This window comes from Cryptomeria japonica, unplaced genomic scaffold (assembly GCF_030272615.1).
Source record: "Cryptomeria japonica unplaced genomic scaffold, Sugi_1.0 HiC_scaffold_17, whole genome shotgun sequence".
NCBI classification, from domain to species: domain Eukaryota; kingdom Viridiplantae; phylum Streptophyta; class Pinopsida; order Cupressales; family Cupressaceae; genus Cryptomeria; species Cryptomeria japonica.
This window is the reverse complement of record NW_026728839.1, coordinates 158,546-178,531: the sequence shown is the minus strand read 5'-3', so window position 1 is coordinate 178,531 and position 19,986 is coordinate 158,546. Positions and strand designations below refer to the sequence as shown.

Genomic DNA, 19,986 nt, shown 5'->3' with positions numbered 1-19,986 from the left:
CCAGGTGAAGCATGTTCTCCTTTTTGTTTTGCATGCATGTAGTGAAGAGGATGATAATACATGGCAGTCTTTGAAATGACAATTCATTGATTCTATTAAACAAAGGAGAGGAATACTCCTTATATAGAAAATTACAAGAGGATCTTTCCCTAACGAAAGCGATCAAAAACAAAAACAAGAGAGGAAACAAAAAGGAAACTAAATGACTAAGATCAACATTATAGAAATATTACAATATTACTTTAATACCCTCCCTTAATGGTCATTCTACTAACTACCCTATAAAAGACATGACATAATTGTAGGTCCTTTGGCCATGAGTGCATAGAAGGTTGTTGCCTTATCCTCAGAATGCTCTACAACATGAGCCAGTTGCTGAGACCCTCCTTGGTCGGACTTTTGACGAGCCAATGTTTTTTGCAGAACCTCATATGACCAAGAAAATGTTGGGTAATGAAGCCATCCCTCCCGCTACCGAAAAACCTCGATTTTGCCAAAAATCGTCAAAAGCAACAACACCCACAATTTGTAAAAAAAGTCATCAAAAACTTTTGTAGAGGAACACCGTTCGCCCTAGAAGAGTTAGGTGCAACCCAAAACAAGCTGCAAGAAACCATGATTTTGTGGAAAAACTGTCAAACCTTAGATGCGATGCTGAAATCACACGATTTTGTGAAAAAATGGGCAAAAACATTTGTCATGTGGAGAAATGAAAAAAACCCACGAACTTAAAAATTTGGAGAAAAACCATGAACACAAAAATCTGGAAAATAACCCACAATTTTTGTATAAAAAATGCGCAAAAAATGAAAAATCAACTTTTATTTTTTTGGAAAAAAATTAGAAAACCCAAAATCATGCAAAACCCTCCTTGATTGTTTATGGAAAAAATCATGCAAAACCCTCCACAAATTTTTTTTTGAAAAATCCTTAACAATTATTTTTGAGAAGTAGGGACTACACATGATTTATACCAAAAATTGTGCAAAACAATTTCTAGAAAAACAATAGATAAATCATGTGGTAGAAGAACATCATAGATTTCGTGTGGGAGAACACCAAGTTGCACTGGAAAACAACACAACTTTCAGCCCAAAAAACTTGTGCTTGGAAACCCCAAAAATCTTGGCCACGATTTTTAACAAAAAATTGCCAGAAAAAGTTTGAAGAAAAAAGCTCTGTATAAACTAGTCGCCACCCTACTCGTGCATAGAATAATGACAGACATTGTTTGCATAAAAGTCTAGGGAATACATGAGCAATGTGAAAATCAGAGTTTCACTAGTAAATTGCAGTGTCTATTATCAGAGAAAAGAGTACAATATATAGGAATTACAAAGCACTATAGATATTAATGAAATCACCCACTTCTAACTACCTAGAATTGTAGACATTTAAGATGTCTAACAACCTCTACCTACTGACTTGACCATTAACTATGTAGAGATATATTATTCTAACACCCTCCCTTAATTGTCAATCTATCAACAGCACCAAGTTGCTCCCTGAATTTGACAGATTTATCTGGGCTCAGAGACTTGGTGAGAATATTTGCAGTTTGATCTGCTGTCGGAACATACTAGAGTGGAACCGATACGTTTTCTACCAGCTTGCGGATGTAGTGACAATGAAGCTCGACATGCTTGGTGCGTTGATGGAAGATTGGATTTTTGGCAAGATTGAGCACCCCTTGATTATCTGTGTACAAGGGGGAAGGTCCTGCTTGTGACATGTGCATGTTAGACAGCATCCCGCGGAGCCAAACTGCCTCACATGCTGCCTTAACTGTTCCTCGATATTCTGCTTTAGTTGAGGAAAGAGCCACTGTTTGTTGCTTCTTGCTGATCCATGTTACAACACCTATACCCAAACTGAATACATACCCAAAAGTGGATTTGCGGTCATCCACGAAACTTGCCTAGTTTGAGTTGGTATAACCGATCAGCTTTGGATCCTTGCATTTGCCATACAGAATGCTAATATTTGAAGTGCCCTTCACATATCTTAGCACTTGCTTCGTTGCAACCCAATGATCAGCTTTTGGAGCTATCATGAAGCGAGAAATGTAGCTCACTACAAAATTGAGATTAGGTCTAGTGGTAGTGAGATAGATGAGGCTGCCCACTAGTTGCTTGAATGTCATTTCATCAACCGGAGGTGAATCAGAGTTGGCTGACAACTTCAACCCCTTCTCCATAGGTGTGGAGGGAGGTTTACAATCCTGCTTCCAAAATTTGTCAAGCAAACTTTGAGCATATTTAGACTAAGAGATAAAAATACTATTAGTTGTCTACCTGTTGTGACGTTTTCACACATCGCCCCATTGCAAATGGGGACCCATGTTTTTTGCTCGTTTTGCTCGTTTTCGCTTTGCTTTTTAGGGTTTTGGTTTAGTTTGTTAGTTGTCTGGATTAGGGTCAAGCCTTAGGGTTTTTCATTTTGACGTTTTCAGGCCAGAATCCAGTCAGTCTTGAGAGCTTTTTTTGAGCTTCCTTTCGTAGGATGCAATTTTGAATGAAATGAATTCGCCAAAATGGTCTATTTTTCAATTGGAATTTTGAATGCAGAGTCCTAAATTTGTCTAAGTGTGAATGATGAAATTGTGAATTTTGTCCAATTGAGTGATTTTGACCAAATTTTGGAAATTTTGATATTTGATCCCGGGCATTGGAAATGATTTGTTTTTGCATTGTGAAGTGATTAAATTCGTAAAATTATGATATTCTGACCTGTGGGAGCAAAATCGCTCCTATCCCTCAATGAAGGACCGGAGCTCGTTTTCAAAAATCTTACTGTCTCTACAGGATTAAGATGAATTTCGAATTGGAAGTGATAAAGAAAGGCGTGATCTTTCCGTTGAATATAAATTGAAGAAGTTCATGGACACGGAAATGCCCCAGGAGTCAAAATCGCTCCTGTCCCTCAGTGAAGGACCGGAGCTTAAAATCAAACCTCGCCTTGTCCTTGCAAGATTTTAACAACTTGACGATTTGAAGAGGTCAAAGGAAGTACACTTCATCAGTTGAATATAATTTGAAGACGCGAACATGAGGAAAAATGGACCAAAAATGCAAAATCGCTCCTGTCCCTTAGCCAGGGACCAGGGCGAAATTCAGTGTTAGCTCCCGTCCCTCTCCCAGGGACCAGAGCGAAATTCCTTATAAGGCATGTTTTAGGCAAAGATCAAGCAAGTTTTAGGTTTGAGGCAAACAAAGATGGTGAAACGGATTCGTTGAAGACAAAATTGAAGATTGCAAGACACCTAATGAACTCCAAACTGGCCTAGGCGCTCCTGTCCCTCAGTCAGGGACCAGAGCGATTTTTGCCTTAGACAAATTTCGTGCCAAGTTCGAATGAAATTCAGGACAAGGATGAAGGGAAGGGGACACAATGAGTCCATTGAAGATAATTTTTGAAGGTGGCAAAGTGTAGTTGAACTTGAAAGTACAAATTCGCTCCTGTCCCTCAGCCAGGGACCAGGGCGATATCTTAGTTATGTTGCCTTTCCTCCAAGTTTTAGACCACTCCAAGTCCGGATACGTGGAGGCAAGGACATTTTTGAGGTATCTCGATGGTGAACAAAGTTACAAAGACCACCAAATTGAAGGATTTGCACCAAATGTCCCAGTTCGCTCCTGTCCCTCAGGCAGGGACCAGAGCGAAATCTTCATGAGGACCTAAATTTTGAAGGTTTACCAAGTATCAAGTGTCCAAGGGGATCAAAGGGACCTCGTTCTTCATGGTGAAAGCGATTGCAAGTTGATACAAACAAGAATGAGCCCAGGACATCAAAGTTCGCTCCTGTCCCTCAGTCAGGGACCAGGGCGATAATCATCATATCACTCAAATCCTTCAAAAATCACGTTAAGTCAAGGTTATGCGAGATGATAAAAGGTCCAAGGTGTCTTTTGAAGATGATATACAAAGGTTTTAAACGTCAAATGAATACCAATTTGAACAAGAGAGTTATATCGCTCCTGTCCCTCAGCCAGGGACCAGGGCGATTTTCACATGATCCTTCTTTTTTCCTCAAAATCAAGACAAGGCAGGGTCGCACAAGATCGAGGACGCCATTTGAAAGGTGATGATCGAAGAGCAAAGGTTGAAAGGTGACAAATTTTGGCTAGAGCTTCAGGATCGCTCCTGTCCCTCTCCAAGGGACCAGGGCGATATTCCTCCAAACATCAAATACGCCTTGTAGAAGTCAAGTGAGACAAGCGTGGAATGAAGAAACAATGTTATTATTCACCTTATAAAGAGAATTGGTGATTTAAAAAGCGAGATCAAGGAGAGAAACACCAGGATCGCTCCTGTCCCTCTCCAAGGGACCAGGGCGATATCACATCAAAAGGGCACTTGTTCACACAAGCAAGACACTCAAGTTCGAAATTCCTAGCAAAAACGCCAGTTCCAACGTAAGGATGAAGATGTTGAACGTCAAAAGTGCAAGGATCAAGACAAAGTTAATGGATCGCTCCTGTCCCTCAGTCAGGGACCAGGGCGATAAGGTTTGAATCTTCCCACTTTTCCAATTTTGACGCTCAAACAATTTTTTTGAACTTATTTAAATGCTAAAAATAGATAACTTTGAAAATTCAATTAAAATTAGCATTTAAAAAATAGCGCAAGGTATTAATTAATTGTTTTTGCCTTGTAAAAATCGAATTTATTAATAAAAAAACGATGGCATTTAATAATTAATTATTAATTAATTAAAAAAAATCAAATTTGAGTGAGTTTTAAATCTTACAAAGTCGGCCTTGGTTTTTATTAAAAATTGCTTTTAATTATCTCATATTCACCAAGTCGGCCAAGGTAATGCATGAGGGGAGCGTCTATAAAGGGGGAGGTGAAAATTTCATTTTCACATCATCATTTCACTTTCATTCATATGCGATTTGGAGAAGACAAAGAGGTGTGCGATTTGTATACAAAGCGGAGCGAATTTCCATTCCAAGTAAGGTGCGAGTTGGAGGTGAGGCGAATTTGCTATCATCAAGACATTGAAGACCCCTTCCAAAGGTGGCGAATTACTAAAGAGGACGTTCATTTGAAGAGAGATCACGTGGGAAAGCTTCAAATTATAAGTTTTGCCTAAGCAAATTTCTTGTTTTGCCTTTTAGAGTTAGCTCTCAAGTGAGGTATGAGGATATGGATTTATTGTTTTGATTTTGATCATTGATCGTTACAGCCTTAAATTTTGAATTTTGAATTTTGAATTGTAATAGCTCAATCGTTTTTTAGGAAATGATAACTCAAGGACTTATTATGAAGTTTCCTAAATTTAATCTTTAATCTATGCTATTCATTGCAAAATCATGTTTCTAATTTTGAAATGTTGTGTAGGCATCAAATGGAGATCTCATCAAGGAAAATCAAGCCGGATCAAGGACGGTCTTCGCCGGGACGATCAAGCCAGGACAAGGGTGACCTCTTTCAATCCAGCGTTCCAAGGCGAGGTACATCATCATCCTGCACATCAAGGACACATGGAGTTAGAACAAGGGCTCGTTGAAGAAGTAAATAGTTCCAGATGAATTAATTAAAGCAAGCTTTTCAACAACATCAAGTTGAATATTTACCATAGTTACAAGTGTCAGATGAGGTGGCATCCTAGTCATCACGTCTCCAATCAGTGAGGTCCATCTCAGCATGTCCAGATTCAATGTACTTAACTCATGGAAGGTGACACAAACTCCGATGTACCTACCCCGGCTATCCATTGGTCGATTTTTCTAGAGAGGACATGTGTCCAAGCAATACAATTTTATCATTGGTCAAGCATTAAATGTTATGTAATGGTTGTAACAAACCCTAGTTAGGGTTTTCATTGTTGAATCTTGGCCATTGATCTCGAATTGATCTAAGCCATCAAATTGTATTGTGGGCACTATATAAGCCCTGACATTTCATTTTGTAAAGATGATTAGAGATAGTATAGAAATAGTTGAAAGCAGTTAGTAGATAGAGAGTAGTTAGAAGTTGATAGAATAGCAATTAGAGTAGAATAGGAGGACAAGGCAAGAAATTGTTGCCATTGATTGTAAACAAACTCCATTTTCATTGAAGTAATGGTGAAGTGTGTCGTTTCTTGCAATTTGCATGGTTTCTTGTTGAGTCTTCAATCTTAGATGGTAGATGATTAGATGAATGGAGGAAATGTGATTGCTTGATGGTGGAATTCGTATATCCATACTACTAGCAGTTTGTTGATTGCAGACTTGCCTTGTGTAGTCAACTGGAATCGTTCAGCTTAAGCTCTATTTCAATTTGTCGCTTCTTCATTGATATGCATCAACTTGATGGTGTCTATGCCTGCAGTGATGATTTGAACATCATAAAGCTTCCCTTAGAAGATCGCACTAGCCTTGTGGAGATGGTCCATTGATGTCAAAACAAGACCTAGTTAGAGTTTCATCAAAAATCAATCATTGCTCCTACATTCTTAGTATTAGGATTAGATCCTCTCTTCGCCCTTATTCTTTTTCCATTTTTTCAAATCTAAGTTAGTCAGAGCCTGTGTTCCAGCAAAGCAGATCGGAAGTTCAATCATCAAATGTAAGTCCCCTTGTGATTCCAGCAAATCACATCATACCACTGGAGCTTATCCACACGTAGAGACCCTACATACAGGAACCTTGAAGTCATCCCGATTGATCCTTTTCGCGACATCTTCAGCATTCGGAGGCTTTATTCAAGAGAGGATAAGGTACCCTTGGGTATTTTATTCTGTGTTAGGCAGTGTACAAAATACACGTCAACACTACCAAACCTCAATATACCCAAATTGTAATGGAGAATGCCCAAATCTATCATGTCAAAAGCTTGACACAAATCTTGTTTGATTGTGGCAATCAAATGTGCTGAATTTCCAATAATGATCAAGTCATCAACATAGACAACAAGAAAGAGAATATCATCACCAGAGTGTTTGATATACAGATTACTGTCAGAAGGGTTGCATTGAAAACCATGATCAATCAAGTACTGATCAATTTTGATGTACCATGCGTGAGGAGCCTATTTTAGCCCATAGAGTGCTTTCACAAGCCTACACACGTGATGCTCTTTGCCGACAACTTTGAAACTAGGAGGTTGCATCATGTAGACTTCTTCCTGCAACTCATCGTTGAGAAAGGCACTCTTGACATCTAATGAACTGTCTATCCAAACTGGGCTGCAATAGCGAGATGAAGACGAATTGCGCTCATCTTGGTAGTAGGAGCAAAGGTCTCTTCATAATCAATGCCCTCCCGTTGTGTGAGTCCCTAAGCAACTAATTTGGCCTTGTATATCCAAAGTGCCATTTGCATGATACTTGACCTTATAAACCCATTTGCACCTAATAGGTTTCTTCCCAGTAGGAAGATCAGATAGAACCCAAGTGTGATTCTTCAGAAGACTATGGTATTCTGTCTCCATAGCCTTTTCCCACTCTGAAATTCCTTTAGCCTCTAAATATGTCTAAGGCTCATAGATGTTGTGGATGTTGGCCATAAGAGAAAAATTGATTGTGTTTTGTTGCTTGCTCTTCCTGCGAGCTGATCTGCCCTTAGTGAGTTCAGCATCATGAAGATCTTCGATAGTCTTGGCCCACCACTTAGGCCAGAGAGTAGAAATACCAACATCTAGAATAGGAGAAACAACATCTCCTAGGATTTCTGGAACAAAGTCATCTGGATGTGAGTCTTGAGGAAAATCAGGTGGTGCTATATCATGACCGGTAGACTTCTCATCTTCAGAGTTAGAATGCTTTGAAGCCCTCCCATCAGGGGAACCAAGAGGAAGACGAACACACTTATCAGAAACCTTCATAGGCTGATTTGTAGGATTAGTAGTAGGAAGAAATGGACCAGTAGTCTCATCAATCACAACATCACCACTGAATATGAGATGATCTGTCTCCACATCAATCAATCTGTATGCCTTGTGATTGTCGCTGTGACCAGTAAACATAAGTTGCTGGCTCTTCGAGTCCAGCTTGGCACACTTGGCTTCTGGAATCCATATATGAGCTATAGAACCAAAGACTTTCAAATGGCCCACCTTAGGCTTACGTCTTGACCAGGCTTCTTCTGAAGTCATCTTCTTAACGGCTTGTGTAGGTGACCAATTCAGGAGGTAGATTGCAGTGTAAACTGCTTCAGCCCAGTATTTCTTGGGGACATTTCTATACTCCATCATAGAACGAGCCATTTCAATAATGGTGTGATTCCTACGTTCAACGACACCATTCTGCTGAGGGGTGTATGGTGTGGTGAGTTGGCACTTAATGCCATGTGTAGCACAAAATGTAGAGAAGTCAACAGAACAAAACTCCCCCCCATTATCTGACCTTAGAGTGACAATTTGAGAACCGAATTCTTTCTCAACTAAGGCCTTATATTGCTGAAATGTGTACTGAATACATTTGATTTATTTTTCAAAAAATACACCCGCATTTTTCTAATGAAATCATCAAGAAATAATAAAAAGTACCTGGACCTAGTAACAGATGGAGTGTTCATTGATCCACATACATGAGCGCGAACCAATTGAAGTACCTTGGAGGCTCGCCAAGAATCACCATCTGAGAATAGTGTTCTATGTTGCTTCCTAGCTTGACAGGCTCCACAAACTACATGATTTTGAGTTTGGATCTTAGGTAGACCAATAACCAAACCCTCCCAAGACAGTTGAGAGAGATGGTGCATATTCAAGTGCCCATGATGTTGTTGCCAAAGTTTGCTGATGGAATTGTTTCTGGCTATGAGAGCGTGCTCTTGAGAATCACCAGAATCAACAAGTCTATACAAACCATGATCCTCAAGTCCCATAGCGATTTGGAGTATGAGTCTCCCTATCAACAATGCTGCAGGTGGGCGAACTGAAAACAACATCCAACTGGGGAGAATGCCTCATGATTTGGATGACAAAGAGAAGATTATGTTCCATGCCTGAAACATAGTAGACATCAAGAAATATTAAATTTCTCCCTCCAGAGTGAATTTGAACATTGCCCTTACCGGCAATGGTATACTCTTCGCCTCCTCTAAAGAGCACCGAATCAGTGAATGGTTCATATTTGGTGAACCAATCCTGACGATGAGTAAAATGTCGAGAAGCCCCTGAATCAATATACTAGGCAGAGGATTTTTTTGGATTTGCAGTTATTTTGGCCATAAAAGCATAGAATGCAGAGTCTTTTTGCTCAGAGTGCTTTGCAACATATGCCTTTTGTTGAGACCCTCCCTGCTTCTTTTGTTCAAAAGCCAATCGGACTTGATAATCAGCCTTCATGTGACCATACTTGCTGTCCTGAGAAGAACTAGATCTTTTCGATTGAGAAGATTGAACCTTCCCTTTGTTCATAGCAGAAGATTTGGTAGAGTACGCTTGCTCTGTGGAGGTGGAACTGTTTGCTCCCAAACTGTTGTCTCCAATGATCTTGTTGTAGCAGCTTGTTGCAAAGATTTTCAAATTTGAGATCAACATTGGTGGAGGTGATATTCAGCGTCTCGATGAAATGCTCATACGAACGTGGGATACTCTTTAGAGTAATAAGCACCATATCTTCTTCCTCCATTTTTCGACCAATAGCTTCCAGCTGGTCTTGAATATCCTTTATCTTTGTGAGATGCTCTTGAAGAGGGGTCTTCTCGTCCATCATTATCAAAAAGAGCATGTTCTTAAGAAATAACACATGACTCTTATTTGATGTTTCATGGAGATCCTTCAGGTACGTCGAGACCTCAACAGCGGTTTTGCCTGACAACACTTGTGGCAGCTGGTCGTCAGTTACTAAAAGCTTGATGAGCATGACAACTTCCTGGTTGCGGTCATCCCATTTGTCTTGATCCTTTCTAGTTATAGTGGGATGAGGTGAGTTCCTCAAAATAACTTGATCAAGGCAACGATATTCAAAAATTGTAAGCATGCGTTGCTTCCAGGTGTTGTAATTCTTCCTGTTGAACTTCTGGCTGCTTTTGAGCATTATATTTGTCAGAGATGCCATCACATACCTCGAGGTCAAGCTGGTTAAGGCACAAAAAAACCACTGCAGTGAAACAAAAAACAAGTCCCAAAAAATTTTGGCAGCACCCACTTGCACAAATTTCAAAGTAAAATTTTCAGAAGACCCAAAAAAATCTAAAAGCAACCCAGAAGAGATCTCGAAAAACCCACAAATAATTCTGCAATGAATTTTTTTTCTGACTTGAAATGAAGGAGATAATCACAAACCCTAGCCACAGGTCACGTTTTCAGAAAAATATTGAAAAACAACTTCAAAAAATGTGCAAATCGCGTCCAAAAGTAGAGATAAAATGGCGCCTTAGCTAGGGCAAAACTTGCGTCCAGGAAGGTTCTGAAAACACCAAAAAGTTGCGTCTAAAAAACGCAGGCTCCAATAGAGAAGAAAAATCTCAGAAAATTGCATCCACACATGACATAAGATCGCAATTTGAATCTGAGAAAAAAAACACGTCCAAGATGATGAAAAACATGGCAACCAAGAGGGTTTGTAAGGTGCGCGATTACACAACGAAATCTGCCCTAAAATCGATTTTCCTTAGCAAAAAGCCCCACAAATTTTTAGAGAAGAGTTTCGATTTTCAATGAGAAAGACTCATGAAAATCAGAAAACAAAAACCCTTGATTTTGCCTTAGAAAAAAATCTGCGATTTTTAGAGCATAAAAAAATGATCGTCAAAAGCTTTAAAAATCCCTTCTGAAATTTTAGAAGACCAAATTTCATAGTCGCTTGGGCTCTGATACCATGTGAAAATCAGAGATTCACTGGCAAATTGCAGTGTCTATTATTAGAGAAAATAGTACAATATATAGGAATTGCAAAGCACTATTGATATTAATGAAATCACCTACTTCTAACTACCTACAACTGTAGACATTTAAGATGTCTAACAACCTCTACCTGCTAACTTGACCATTAACTATGTAGAGATATATTATTCTAACAAGCAAAAACCCTCATGCAAGCATAAAAGAACATGAAACCCTCACTTGAGCAGAAAACCCATGAAATTGTTCCGCGACATAGATCAAACACCTTCAAATCCTGTTGCAGAGAGCAAATAGAAACCATGACGAGAAACATGGCCCATAAAAGAACCTCCATTGCACGGTATAAATAAACCCTTTGCACGACACAAAGACAACACAAAATGAGTAGATCACGTGTTGTAGAAAAGGGTAGCGTGGTCACCCAAGTTGTTCAGAAAAAATACTTCACAAAAGCCCGCAATTTGGAGAAAAAAGTACTTGCCCAGATTGTGCTAAAAATGCTAGATTTTCAAACATGAACCTGTGATTTTCTTTTTGAAAAGTCGTGTGCGATTGTATATATGAACCTTGAAAAATCTCAGAAAACCTCGTGATCTATAGAAACCCTTATTCCACAATATCGTAGAAAAAGAACTTTTGAAAAAATTTAGGTAAAAAAGCTCGCGATTTTTTCTTAAATAAATCAATTCAAAAGAACTTATAAAAATAAATTCTAGGTAACAACACGATTTTTTAAAACTTCTGGAAATAAATTTCATGTAAATACCCACGAATTTTTATTTTTAAATTCATCAAAAACCTTATCTCGCTTTGATACCATGAAATGATAATTTGTTGATTATATTAAACAAAGGAGAGGAATACTCCTTATAGAAAATTAGAAGAGGATCTTTCCATAATGGAAACAATCGAAAACAAAAACAAGAAAAGAAATAAAAAAGAAACTAAACGACCAAAATGACCATTATAGCAATATTACAATATTACTTTAATGATCTTGGGTGTCCATCTTGGTGGTTTATAAATACGTGTTATTTTGGAGTGATTTGTATCATAGATTGAAGTTTTTAAGAGATCATTATGTTGTTAGATTGCTCCAAAATCTTGTTGTGTGAAGTCTCCAAAAGGAGCATAGCTCTGCAATTGTATTGTAAACTGTTATCTATTGTTAATACATTGGGTTGTGCTTTGTAGTGTGGGGGTTTTCCTCTTGAAAAGGTTTTCCCCACGTATACAGTGTATTTTGTGTTTATTTTATTTTGAATGTGCATCTAAATCTATAACTATTATGGGTTTTAAGAAACTTTTGCACTATTTCCCTCACATAGATTGGTGCAAGAAGTTGTTTTCACTTACTTGGCTTCCTTTCAATTGGTAGTACAACTTAACCATCCTTTATTCTTTTGTTGGGTTGAAGGGTTTTTTCATATTGATCTTTGTTTGAGTGGGAGCTTTTGTAGAGGCATTTTTTCGTAACCTTGTTGCAGGAGAAAGATGGCAAGCACATTTGGAAGGATCGAGATGGAAAAGTTCAATGGCGGCAATATTGAGTCGTGGAAGCTTAAAATGGAAGATACGTTCATTTATAGAGATCTATGGATTGTAATATCCGATGTAAAACCTTTTGACATGACCTAAGAAAATTGGGAGCTGATGGATCAAAAAGCGATGGGTTTGATTAGACTTTGTTTGGTAGACTCCATGTTGGAGAATGTCCATGAAGGGAAGACTTCAACGAGTCTTTGAAAGAAGCTTGGAGAAATTTATTAGGCTAAATCCTTGGTAAACAAACTATTTTTGAGAAAGAAGTTGTATTCTTTGAGGATGGAAGGAGGATTCATGGCTATCACTTAAATGCATCTAACTTGCTCGTTGCTCAATTGGGTTTTGTTGGTGTAAAAGTGGAGGATGAGGATCATTGAGTGACACTGTTATGTTCTTTGCCAGACTCATGGGATCATCATGTGATGGCCATTGGGAGTACCACTACCACCTTCAAGATGGATGAAGTGGTTGCATTGTTGCTTTTCGAAGAGATGTAGAGAAAATCTTCCAAGATGGTTAGGGAGGTCCTTTCTATTCATGGTAGAACAAAGGAGAAAGGTAAGAAGAACAAAAAGTCAAATCCAAATTCCAAGGGAGGTCTAAGTCTCCAGGAATGTCCAAGGTGAAGTGTTTTGATTAATAAAAAACAGGTTTTTGGAAGGAACCCGAAACCTTAATTACATAACAGGAGAAAGATAAAGCATTAAAGTTGCAAGAAATAACTGTGCCTAGACACCCAAACAAAGATCAGATCCCAGAAAAACAAAAAGGGATCACTAGACAAAGAAAACAACACAAGACAACCTAAGGACAGCACAGAGACAACACTGAGACAGCACAAAGACAAGGACCGCTAGATGTTTCTTATGAGTTTTTCAGCATGGACCACCATCTGCTTCATATTGACCACAAAGTTCTTCATATCCTTGAGCTCTTTTTCCTTGATGCCCACCTGTTTCCGAGTATTGGCCCTAGTTCTTTTCTCATGACCCGTCTTCTGTCTAATCCTTCTCATCTTCCTTGTTTTTAATCTGTTCAAATTTACTTATCAGCATGCTAACATGGTCAACGGTGGCCTTGATGATTTGGAAATTTTGCTCAGCAATCCTCTTCACAGTAAGTTCCATCTTGTCCACTCTATTGCCCAGGTTGTTTAGGTTAATTTCCAGACCTTCATCTTCTCTGATTCCTTCCAGCTCTTTCACCTTATTTTCCGTTTCCAGAATTTTGCCAACCATGGCCTCAATAGCTTCAGCCTTGTTAATTGCAATCATTAGTTCTTTGACGTTCTCAGAGAGAGGCTTTTCACCCAAGGTTGCCCTTTTGATCATATTGAGATCAGTCTTCAGGTCACCAATCTCTTTCGCCATTTTGCTAATGACCTCACAGAAACCCTTGATGCTATCATTACCTATGGCACCTTGGTAGATATTTTGATTGCCCATGTTATTTTCTTGACCCTCATTCTGCATTCTTTGAGTCTTCAGGTTGTCCCCATGGTCTCCCTCCAGCATGTCATCTTCCTCCTTACCCTTGTTCTTGTCCATTTTTTCAGCATCCGAATCCTCATCAAAAGAAATAATAATCTTCCTTTGCACTTTATTTATCCCCTTCCTGGTCTTCTTGATCCTTTGGGTTTGGTTACCCATTCCCTTTCTCTTCTTACTTTTTATGATTTTATCATCAAAGGACTCATACTCAGAGTCCGAAAGATCAGAGTCCACGACAGTCCCCTTGCTCATTTCCTTGGTCTTCCCCTTGTTATTAAAATCTTCAGACTCACCCTCAGTTTCAGAATAGAGATTAAACCCACTATTCTCACTTTTCGTATCATCATCCCTAATTTGTTTTCCTTTGTTAATGGGTTTCTCAATAATTTTCCCTTTCAACATCTTGTAAACTAAAACCATTAAACCTTGGTGTAGGGCGTGATCTCTTTGAGAATCTTTCTGCATTTCACGAATAGTATGATCCATAGAGCAGGTAAGATAGTAAGGCAGACTAACCTTATTACCATGGCGAAAGTGGTTGAGCAGCACAAAGTGATGCCCATAAGCCCTTGTGAATCTCCCGTCCAGAGTAAAGTAGCTGATGGTGGCAAACAACACAAACCTCCACGGCCTGCAAATACGCTTAGGGGAATAGTAGGGATTATCCGCCTTCACCAATTTCCTTTTTTCACCATCCGTGACGGGAAACCTATCCACGCCCTTGTTAGACACACTTCAGTCTATATAAAATTTCATACCTTCTTTCACCATACTCGTAGCTTCCGCAATGACATCCTCGTCCACTTGCATCATCTGGGTGCCAACAAGAATCTTACCATTCTTCCAGTTTTTTATGAAATGCTTAGTGACCGTCGGGTCTTTGCCACAAAGCCTTTCCATAAAAAACCTCCTTCTTGAAGAATCTCCCAAACTTCATTGTTTTTCTTCCAATCCGAGCAAGAAGCCGGTTCAAACCTCTTTTTGTTACCCCCCATTTTATCTTTGAATTCCCAATTCTTCCTTATCGCAACTCTGTTATTTTCTCTGCAAGCTCTGTGAAAAAACCTAACAATTTTATTGTTTTTATGAAGAGCCACCCAAAATCCGTGCCAAATAAATATGCGTCCAAGGTGAAGTGTTGGAATTGCAAAAGTATTGGACATTTCCATAAAGAATGTGAAGAGAAAAGAAGAAAAATAAAAATAAATCCTCCAATTTTGAATGAGACAAATCCTTTTTGGATGATGGTGAAGCATTTGTTTTAGCCTTGGCAATGCATGGATTTGAAGATGTGTGGTTGATAGACTTGGGTGCATCTTTTAACATGACCTCATATAGGGGTTGGTTCTTGAAATATGAAGAATTTAATGGTAGGAAGGCATATTTGGGTGATGACTCTCATATGAGTATTGTTGGCCATGGAAGAATCAATATAAAAAACCCTCATTGTTGAGGGAAGGGGATTGATGGTGTGTTGTATATCTTGGGTTTGGCACAAAGCCTTCTTTTGTGAGGAAGTTGAATGATATGGCGTGCAGGTTGTTTTCTCAAGTGGAGGATGCAAGATGATAATAGGAGCTATGATATTGGCTAAGGGTGTTTAGATTTACACCTTGTACAACTTGGATGCATGCAACATTCAGTGCAATACTTTTTTTTGACAAGTCGAAAGAGCCTTAGATTCTTCATCCTTGTTGTCAGATTGAGCAATGAAGAAATCTTTTGCATCTACTTCCGATGGTCATGTATTCTGGGCACCAAAGGGTGCTCATTCCTTGGAGATAAAGCTTCTAGTAGAGCAAACAATGTTATCGCACCATAGACTTGGCCATATTGCTGAGAAGGCTCTTAGAGCTCTGAAGATTAAATGCCTTGTTTAGGGGCTTGGCGATTGTAATCTCAAGTCTAAAATTGACGAACATTGCATATATGGAAAACAAAACTATGTTCAGTTTTACTCTAGTTCTCACAAATCTTTTGGGGTTTTGGACTATATTCATTTTGATGTATTCGGTCTTGTTAATGTTAATTTGTTATCAAAGTCTGTGTATTTTGTTTCATTCATTGATGACTATAGTAGAACATTTGTATACTTCTTTAGGAGTAAATCTAAATTCTTTAGTTAGTTTAAGGAGTTTAAGGCCTTGGTTGAAAATTAGACTAGTAGAAAGATTACGTGTTTTAGAACTAAGAATGGTGATGAGTTTTGTTCAGTAGAATTCGACAAGTTTTGTAAAGGGCATGGGATTGACAGGCATATGACAACTTCTTACACCCCTTAACAAAATGGAGTTGTGGGAACATGATGTTGATGGAGAGGGCTAGGAGTATGTTGAGTGATGTTAGTCGTGAACAAAAGTTTTGGGCTACAGCTGTAGCCATTGCCAGCTATTTGATTGTTAGATTTCCTACATCAATGCTTGTTGATAAGACACCCGTGGAGGTGTGGTTAGGAAAGAAGCCTTCGATGAGACATCTCAAAGTAGCTGGTTATGAGGCATATGCACATGTGCCAAATGAGAAAAGGTCTGAGTTGGAGAAGGCGGCTAGATGTATCTTGATCAGCTATGGTGTTGGTGTGAAAGGGTACAAGCTTTGACCTCCAGTGGCTGAGAAGGTTCTCTACGGAAGAAGTGTGATTTTCAGAGAGATGAAACCTTCCTCACTTGCTATGTAGTTAGAGAAAGAAGAGAAAGAAAGTATCAAAATGAAACCTTCCTCACTTGTTCATGTTCCACCTACTCTAATGAAAAATGAACTAAATACACTTGTTGGACCTAATGATGAGGAGAGCTCTAGCACCTTTGAAAGTACTAAAGAAGAAGAAGAACCTCAATCTCAACAGTGACGAGGTTTCCAAGAGTTAGGCGGCAACCGAAAAGTTTTTGTTATTGGTTATTGGATTTCAGCTATATTTTTGCCTTGATTGCTAACATTTTTGAGGCCTAGGATTGTGATAGAGGCTATGGATATGAGTGATGCAGAATTTTGGGTACTTACTATTTTGATACTTATTTTTCTGAGGTTAATTACACATACATCTGTAGAAAACATATCAGTAATATAAATTTTTTAACTATGAACAGAATAAATTGGGCAAACCCTTACCCATCAGTTTTTAGATTATTTAAGTTATTGATTTTTTGGACCATTATACTGACCCAACAGATATATTTGACTGCTAACATGAAAATTTGTAGAATGTATTGGATAAATTAAAAAGCTGGAAATGCACAGCTGACAATGCAGAGGAAGTTGACTTTACCAAATGGCTATTGTAGTCACAGTCAATCCCATCGTTATTGTTCTCCTTCTCAAGGTACAGTGAATGAATATGAATTTTTCTTGATAGTTGGAATCTGCTTATTGTCTTGTGCAGCATATTTTAAATGAGTACAAGATTACCACAGTTCTCTTTAGTATTAATTTATCCTTTGTCATACTTAAATATTAATGGATCATTCATTTGTTCTATGAAAAGTTTATTTGTAATTGTTTATGAGATGTTGTAACCAAATGGGTCAGAGACTGAATGATTTGTTCATCTTTGTGGAGAGGCTTTCTAATACATAGGTCTTGCTCTTGCAGATACATGAACTAGGTATGAAGCTTAAGTTGCAAAAGAATCAGAATCTTGAGCTGAGACGCCAAATTCAAGGTCTTACACTTCAATTCCAGTCATTGGGCATTGTTATGTTAAAGTATTTGATTTCAAAGCCTCATTTTGCATAGAGATACATATGTACTAAAGCAATATAAGGAAAATTATATTTAGTAAACAATAATATGCCATCAAATGGTTAATTATAAACAAAAATAGTATACAAAGTATGGTTTTAATGCAAGAGAATACTGCAGAAGTCTAGAACTAAGATCTAATCCTTCGACACCATATTTAAGATCTAGGAACTCTAATATGAGGCCAATAGAATTATTGCCAATTTGACTGCTCACATTATATATTCTTACTATGTCAGTACTGAGTAGTAATATTATTTAGATTAATTAGAGAGGGATATATAGGGGCCCTTACCAGCACCAGTATAAACATAATTACAGGTACAACCTTAAAACTTTTACATTACAGAGTACTTGGAAAGATCAAGTGAACAGATTGAAAGCCAACATCAAAGGAGAAAATACAGTCCATAGACACAAAAAAACTACTACTACAAAGACATTTAGATGAAAGGTTAATGGGCAAACCGCTGACAAAACACAAGAAAGAAGATTCAAGAGCAACCACTGCCCTCTGATTTCTTTGGGAAAATAGGCTTTCCATCATCCACTAGGAACCTTCATCAATCATCTCTTGATCTTCCAACTGAAGATTTTCAACTTATGTCCTATGGACCCAAGGCAATCCAGCACCTTTTGATTTGATGGGAGGTCCAAGCAACCATTCCTCTTCCAATTGAGTGAAAACTTAATCCATACTTAATGCCTGGTGTTGACCCTTAAAAGAAATTGGACAAAGCTTCCCAATAAAATCTGCTGAAGTTTCCTTTTCCATTGAAATCTCTAGAACCTCATACTACATCCCAGATGATGCCTTGTTCCAACCTGACATAAAACATCCCTGATTCCTCCAAACAAAATCCTCATCTGCCATCCCCTTTTTAGGAAACCATTTTGCAGTAAAACTGCATTTTGTTGAGGAGCCTTTTGACGAGAACAACGTTAGTTCTTTTGTGCTTGATTTGATTGCAACTAAATTACTGTATTCAGAAAAAAACCGTGAGGTTCTTTTTGAAATAGAAGGTGTGTTGCTGCTTATAGCGTTTGAAAAATGGAGGAGGACTGGGTCTGAATTAAAATTAATAGCTTCTTTGTTCTGAAAAATGAGAGATGGTATTTGCTGTAGGAGTATTAAAGACAGCGACCTATATGTCATATCGTGGATGCTGATGATAGTTGTGCCTGCAAAAGAAAAATATGATTCCCTTTATAGTGCAATTGATTGGGCTATCATGTTTCTTCAAGATGGGGTCTGCGTTTCAGAACGTATGGTGTGGATTTGGAGTCTTGTAGAACAGGCAGTAGGAGTTTGTGTGACTGGATGTCAGGGGTAGCATCTTGTTTCACATGGTTATTTTTTGAGTCTGTGTGGGGATTATTATTTTTCTGAAGATGCTGCTGATATAATTTCAAGTGTTCAGATTGATACAGAAATTTTCTTGTTTTGAAGAAGTTTTTTTTTTGAAGAGTTTGAGGTTGGTGCCTCTTTCAGGTGGAGTGGGTGCTTCACTTTGCAGGGTGTGTTCTTCAGAGAGTTGGTGCTCTCAACAAACTGGTGTTTCTTTTGTAATCTGGGTTGGTGCCCATTTAAGTTAGTGTAAGCTATTTGCTGCCGTGGTTTTTTACCCAAAAGGGTTTTCCACAAGAAATCTTGTGTTTACGTTTTGTGTTTGCTCTTTTCATGTTTCCATTTAGTTGATTGGTTTGAAAGGTTTTGAACTACTGATTCACCCCCACCCTCTCAGTATTTCCAGTGTGTTTCTCACTACTAAACCCACAATTTGGAGCATGAGCATAGGCATGTTTTCCCAATTTCTTTCTACCTTTGGGGATTTGTTGTCAGCCTTGGGTGCTAGGTGAGGTTACAGTGGAACAATTGTGCTTCCTTGTAAAACTGCCCAATCTAGTTGTCTTTGTCAAGGGCATTCTCTTATGTGGTTGGTGGATCTTATTTTGGTTCTGTTGTGATTGTGGAATAATTTCACAATAGGGATTGATTCACTTCCTGGGTGACTTTCATTGTAGTGTCTTGGCATGGGGCTAACAGCAATAATGGTGTGAGGTTTAATATGCTGCTGTGGCATGAGTGTCGATGGTGTGGTAGGTGCGGATGTGAAAACCTCTGCATTAGGCGTGGATTTTAGAATCTAATCGTGGTAGTTGTATGTTTATTGAGAGGTGTTTATACCAAGCTGAAACTAGTCCTTCCTCCTTGTACAGATTGTTCTGGAGTTGTGGACTGATCTAGGTGTCAAAATTTACCCATGCTGAGCATTTACTTGAAGATAATGTGAGCATTGAGTTTTAAATACAAGAATAGGGTCAATGTAGCTGGGAGAGCTTGGACATGGGAGTTGTGAGTCTCCAAAACTAGCATGGACTGTTTATTACGTGCTGTTCAATCTGGAATTTATTATCTGCAGATATTGAT

The 19,986-nt window shown here is 38.5% G+C and overlaps 1 protein-coding gene across 3 annotated transcripts in view; it reads left to right on the top strand.

Moving 5' to 3' along the window:
* The window catches only part of LOC131050272 (FKBP12-interacting protein of 37 kDa), a 137,817-nt gene that overhangs the window by 107,571 nt on the left and 10,260 nt on the right, over nt 1-19,986 (top strand). For all 3 annotated transcript variants that reach the window (XM_057984459.1, XM_057984461.2, XM_057984460.2), the window contains one exon: nt 17,406-17,475. In XM_057984459.1, coding sequence (XP_057840442.1) covers nt 17,406-17,475 — 70 coding nt within the window. The remainder of the gene's footprint in view (nt 1-17,405; nt 17,476-19,986) is intronic.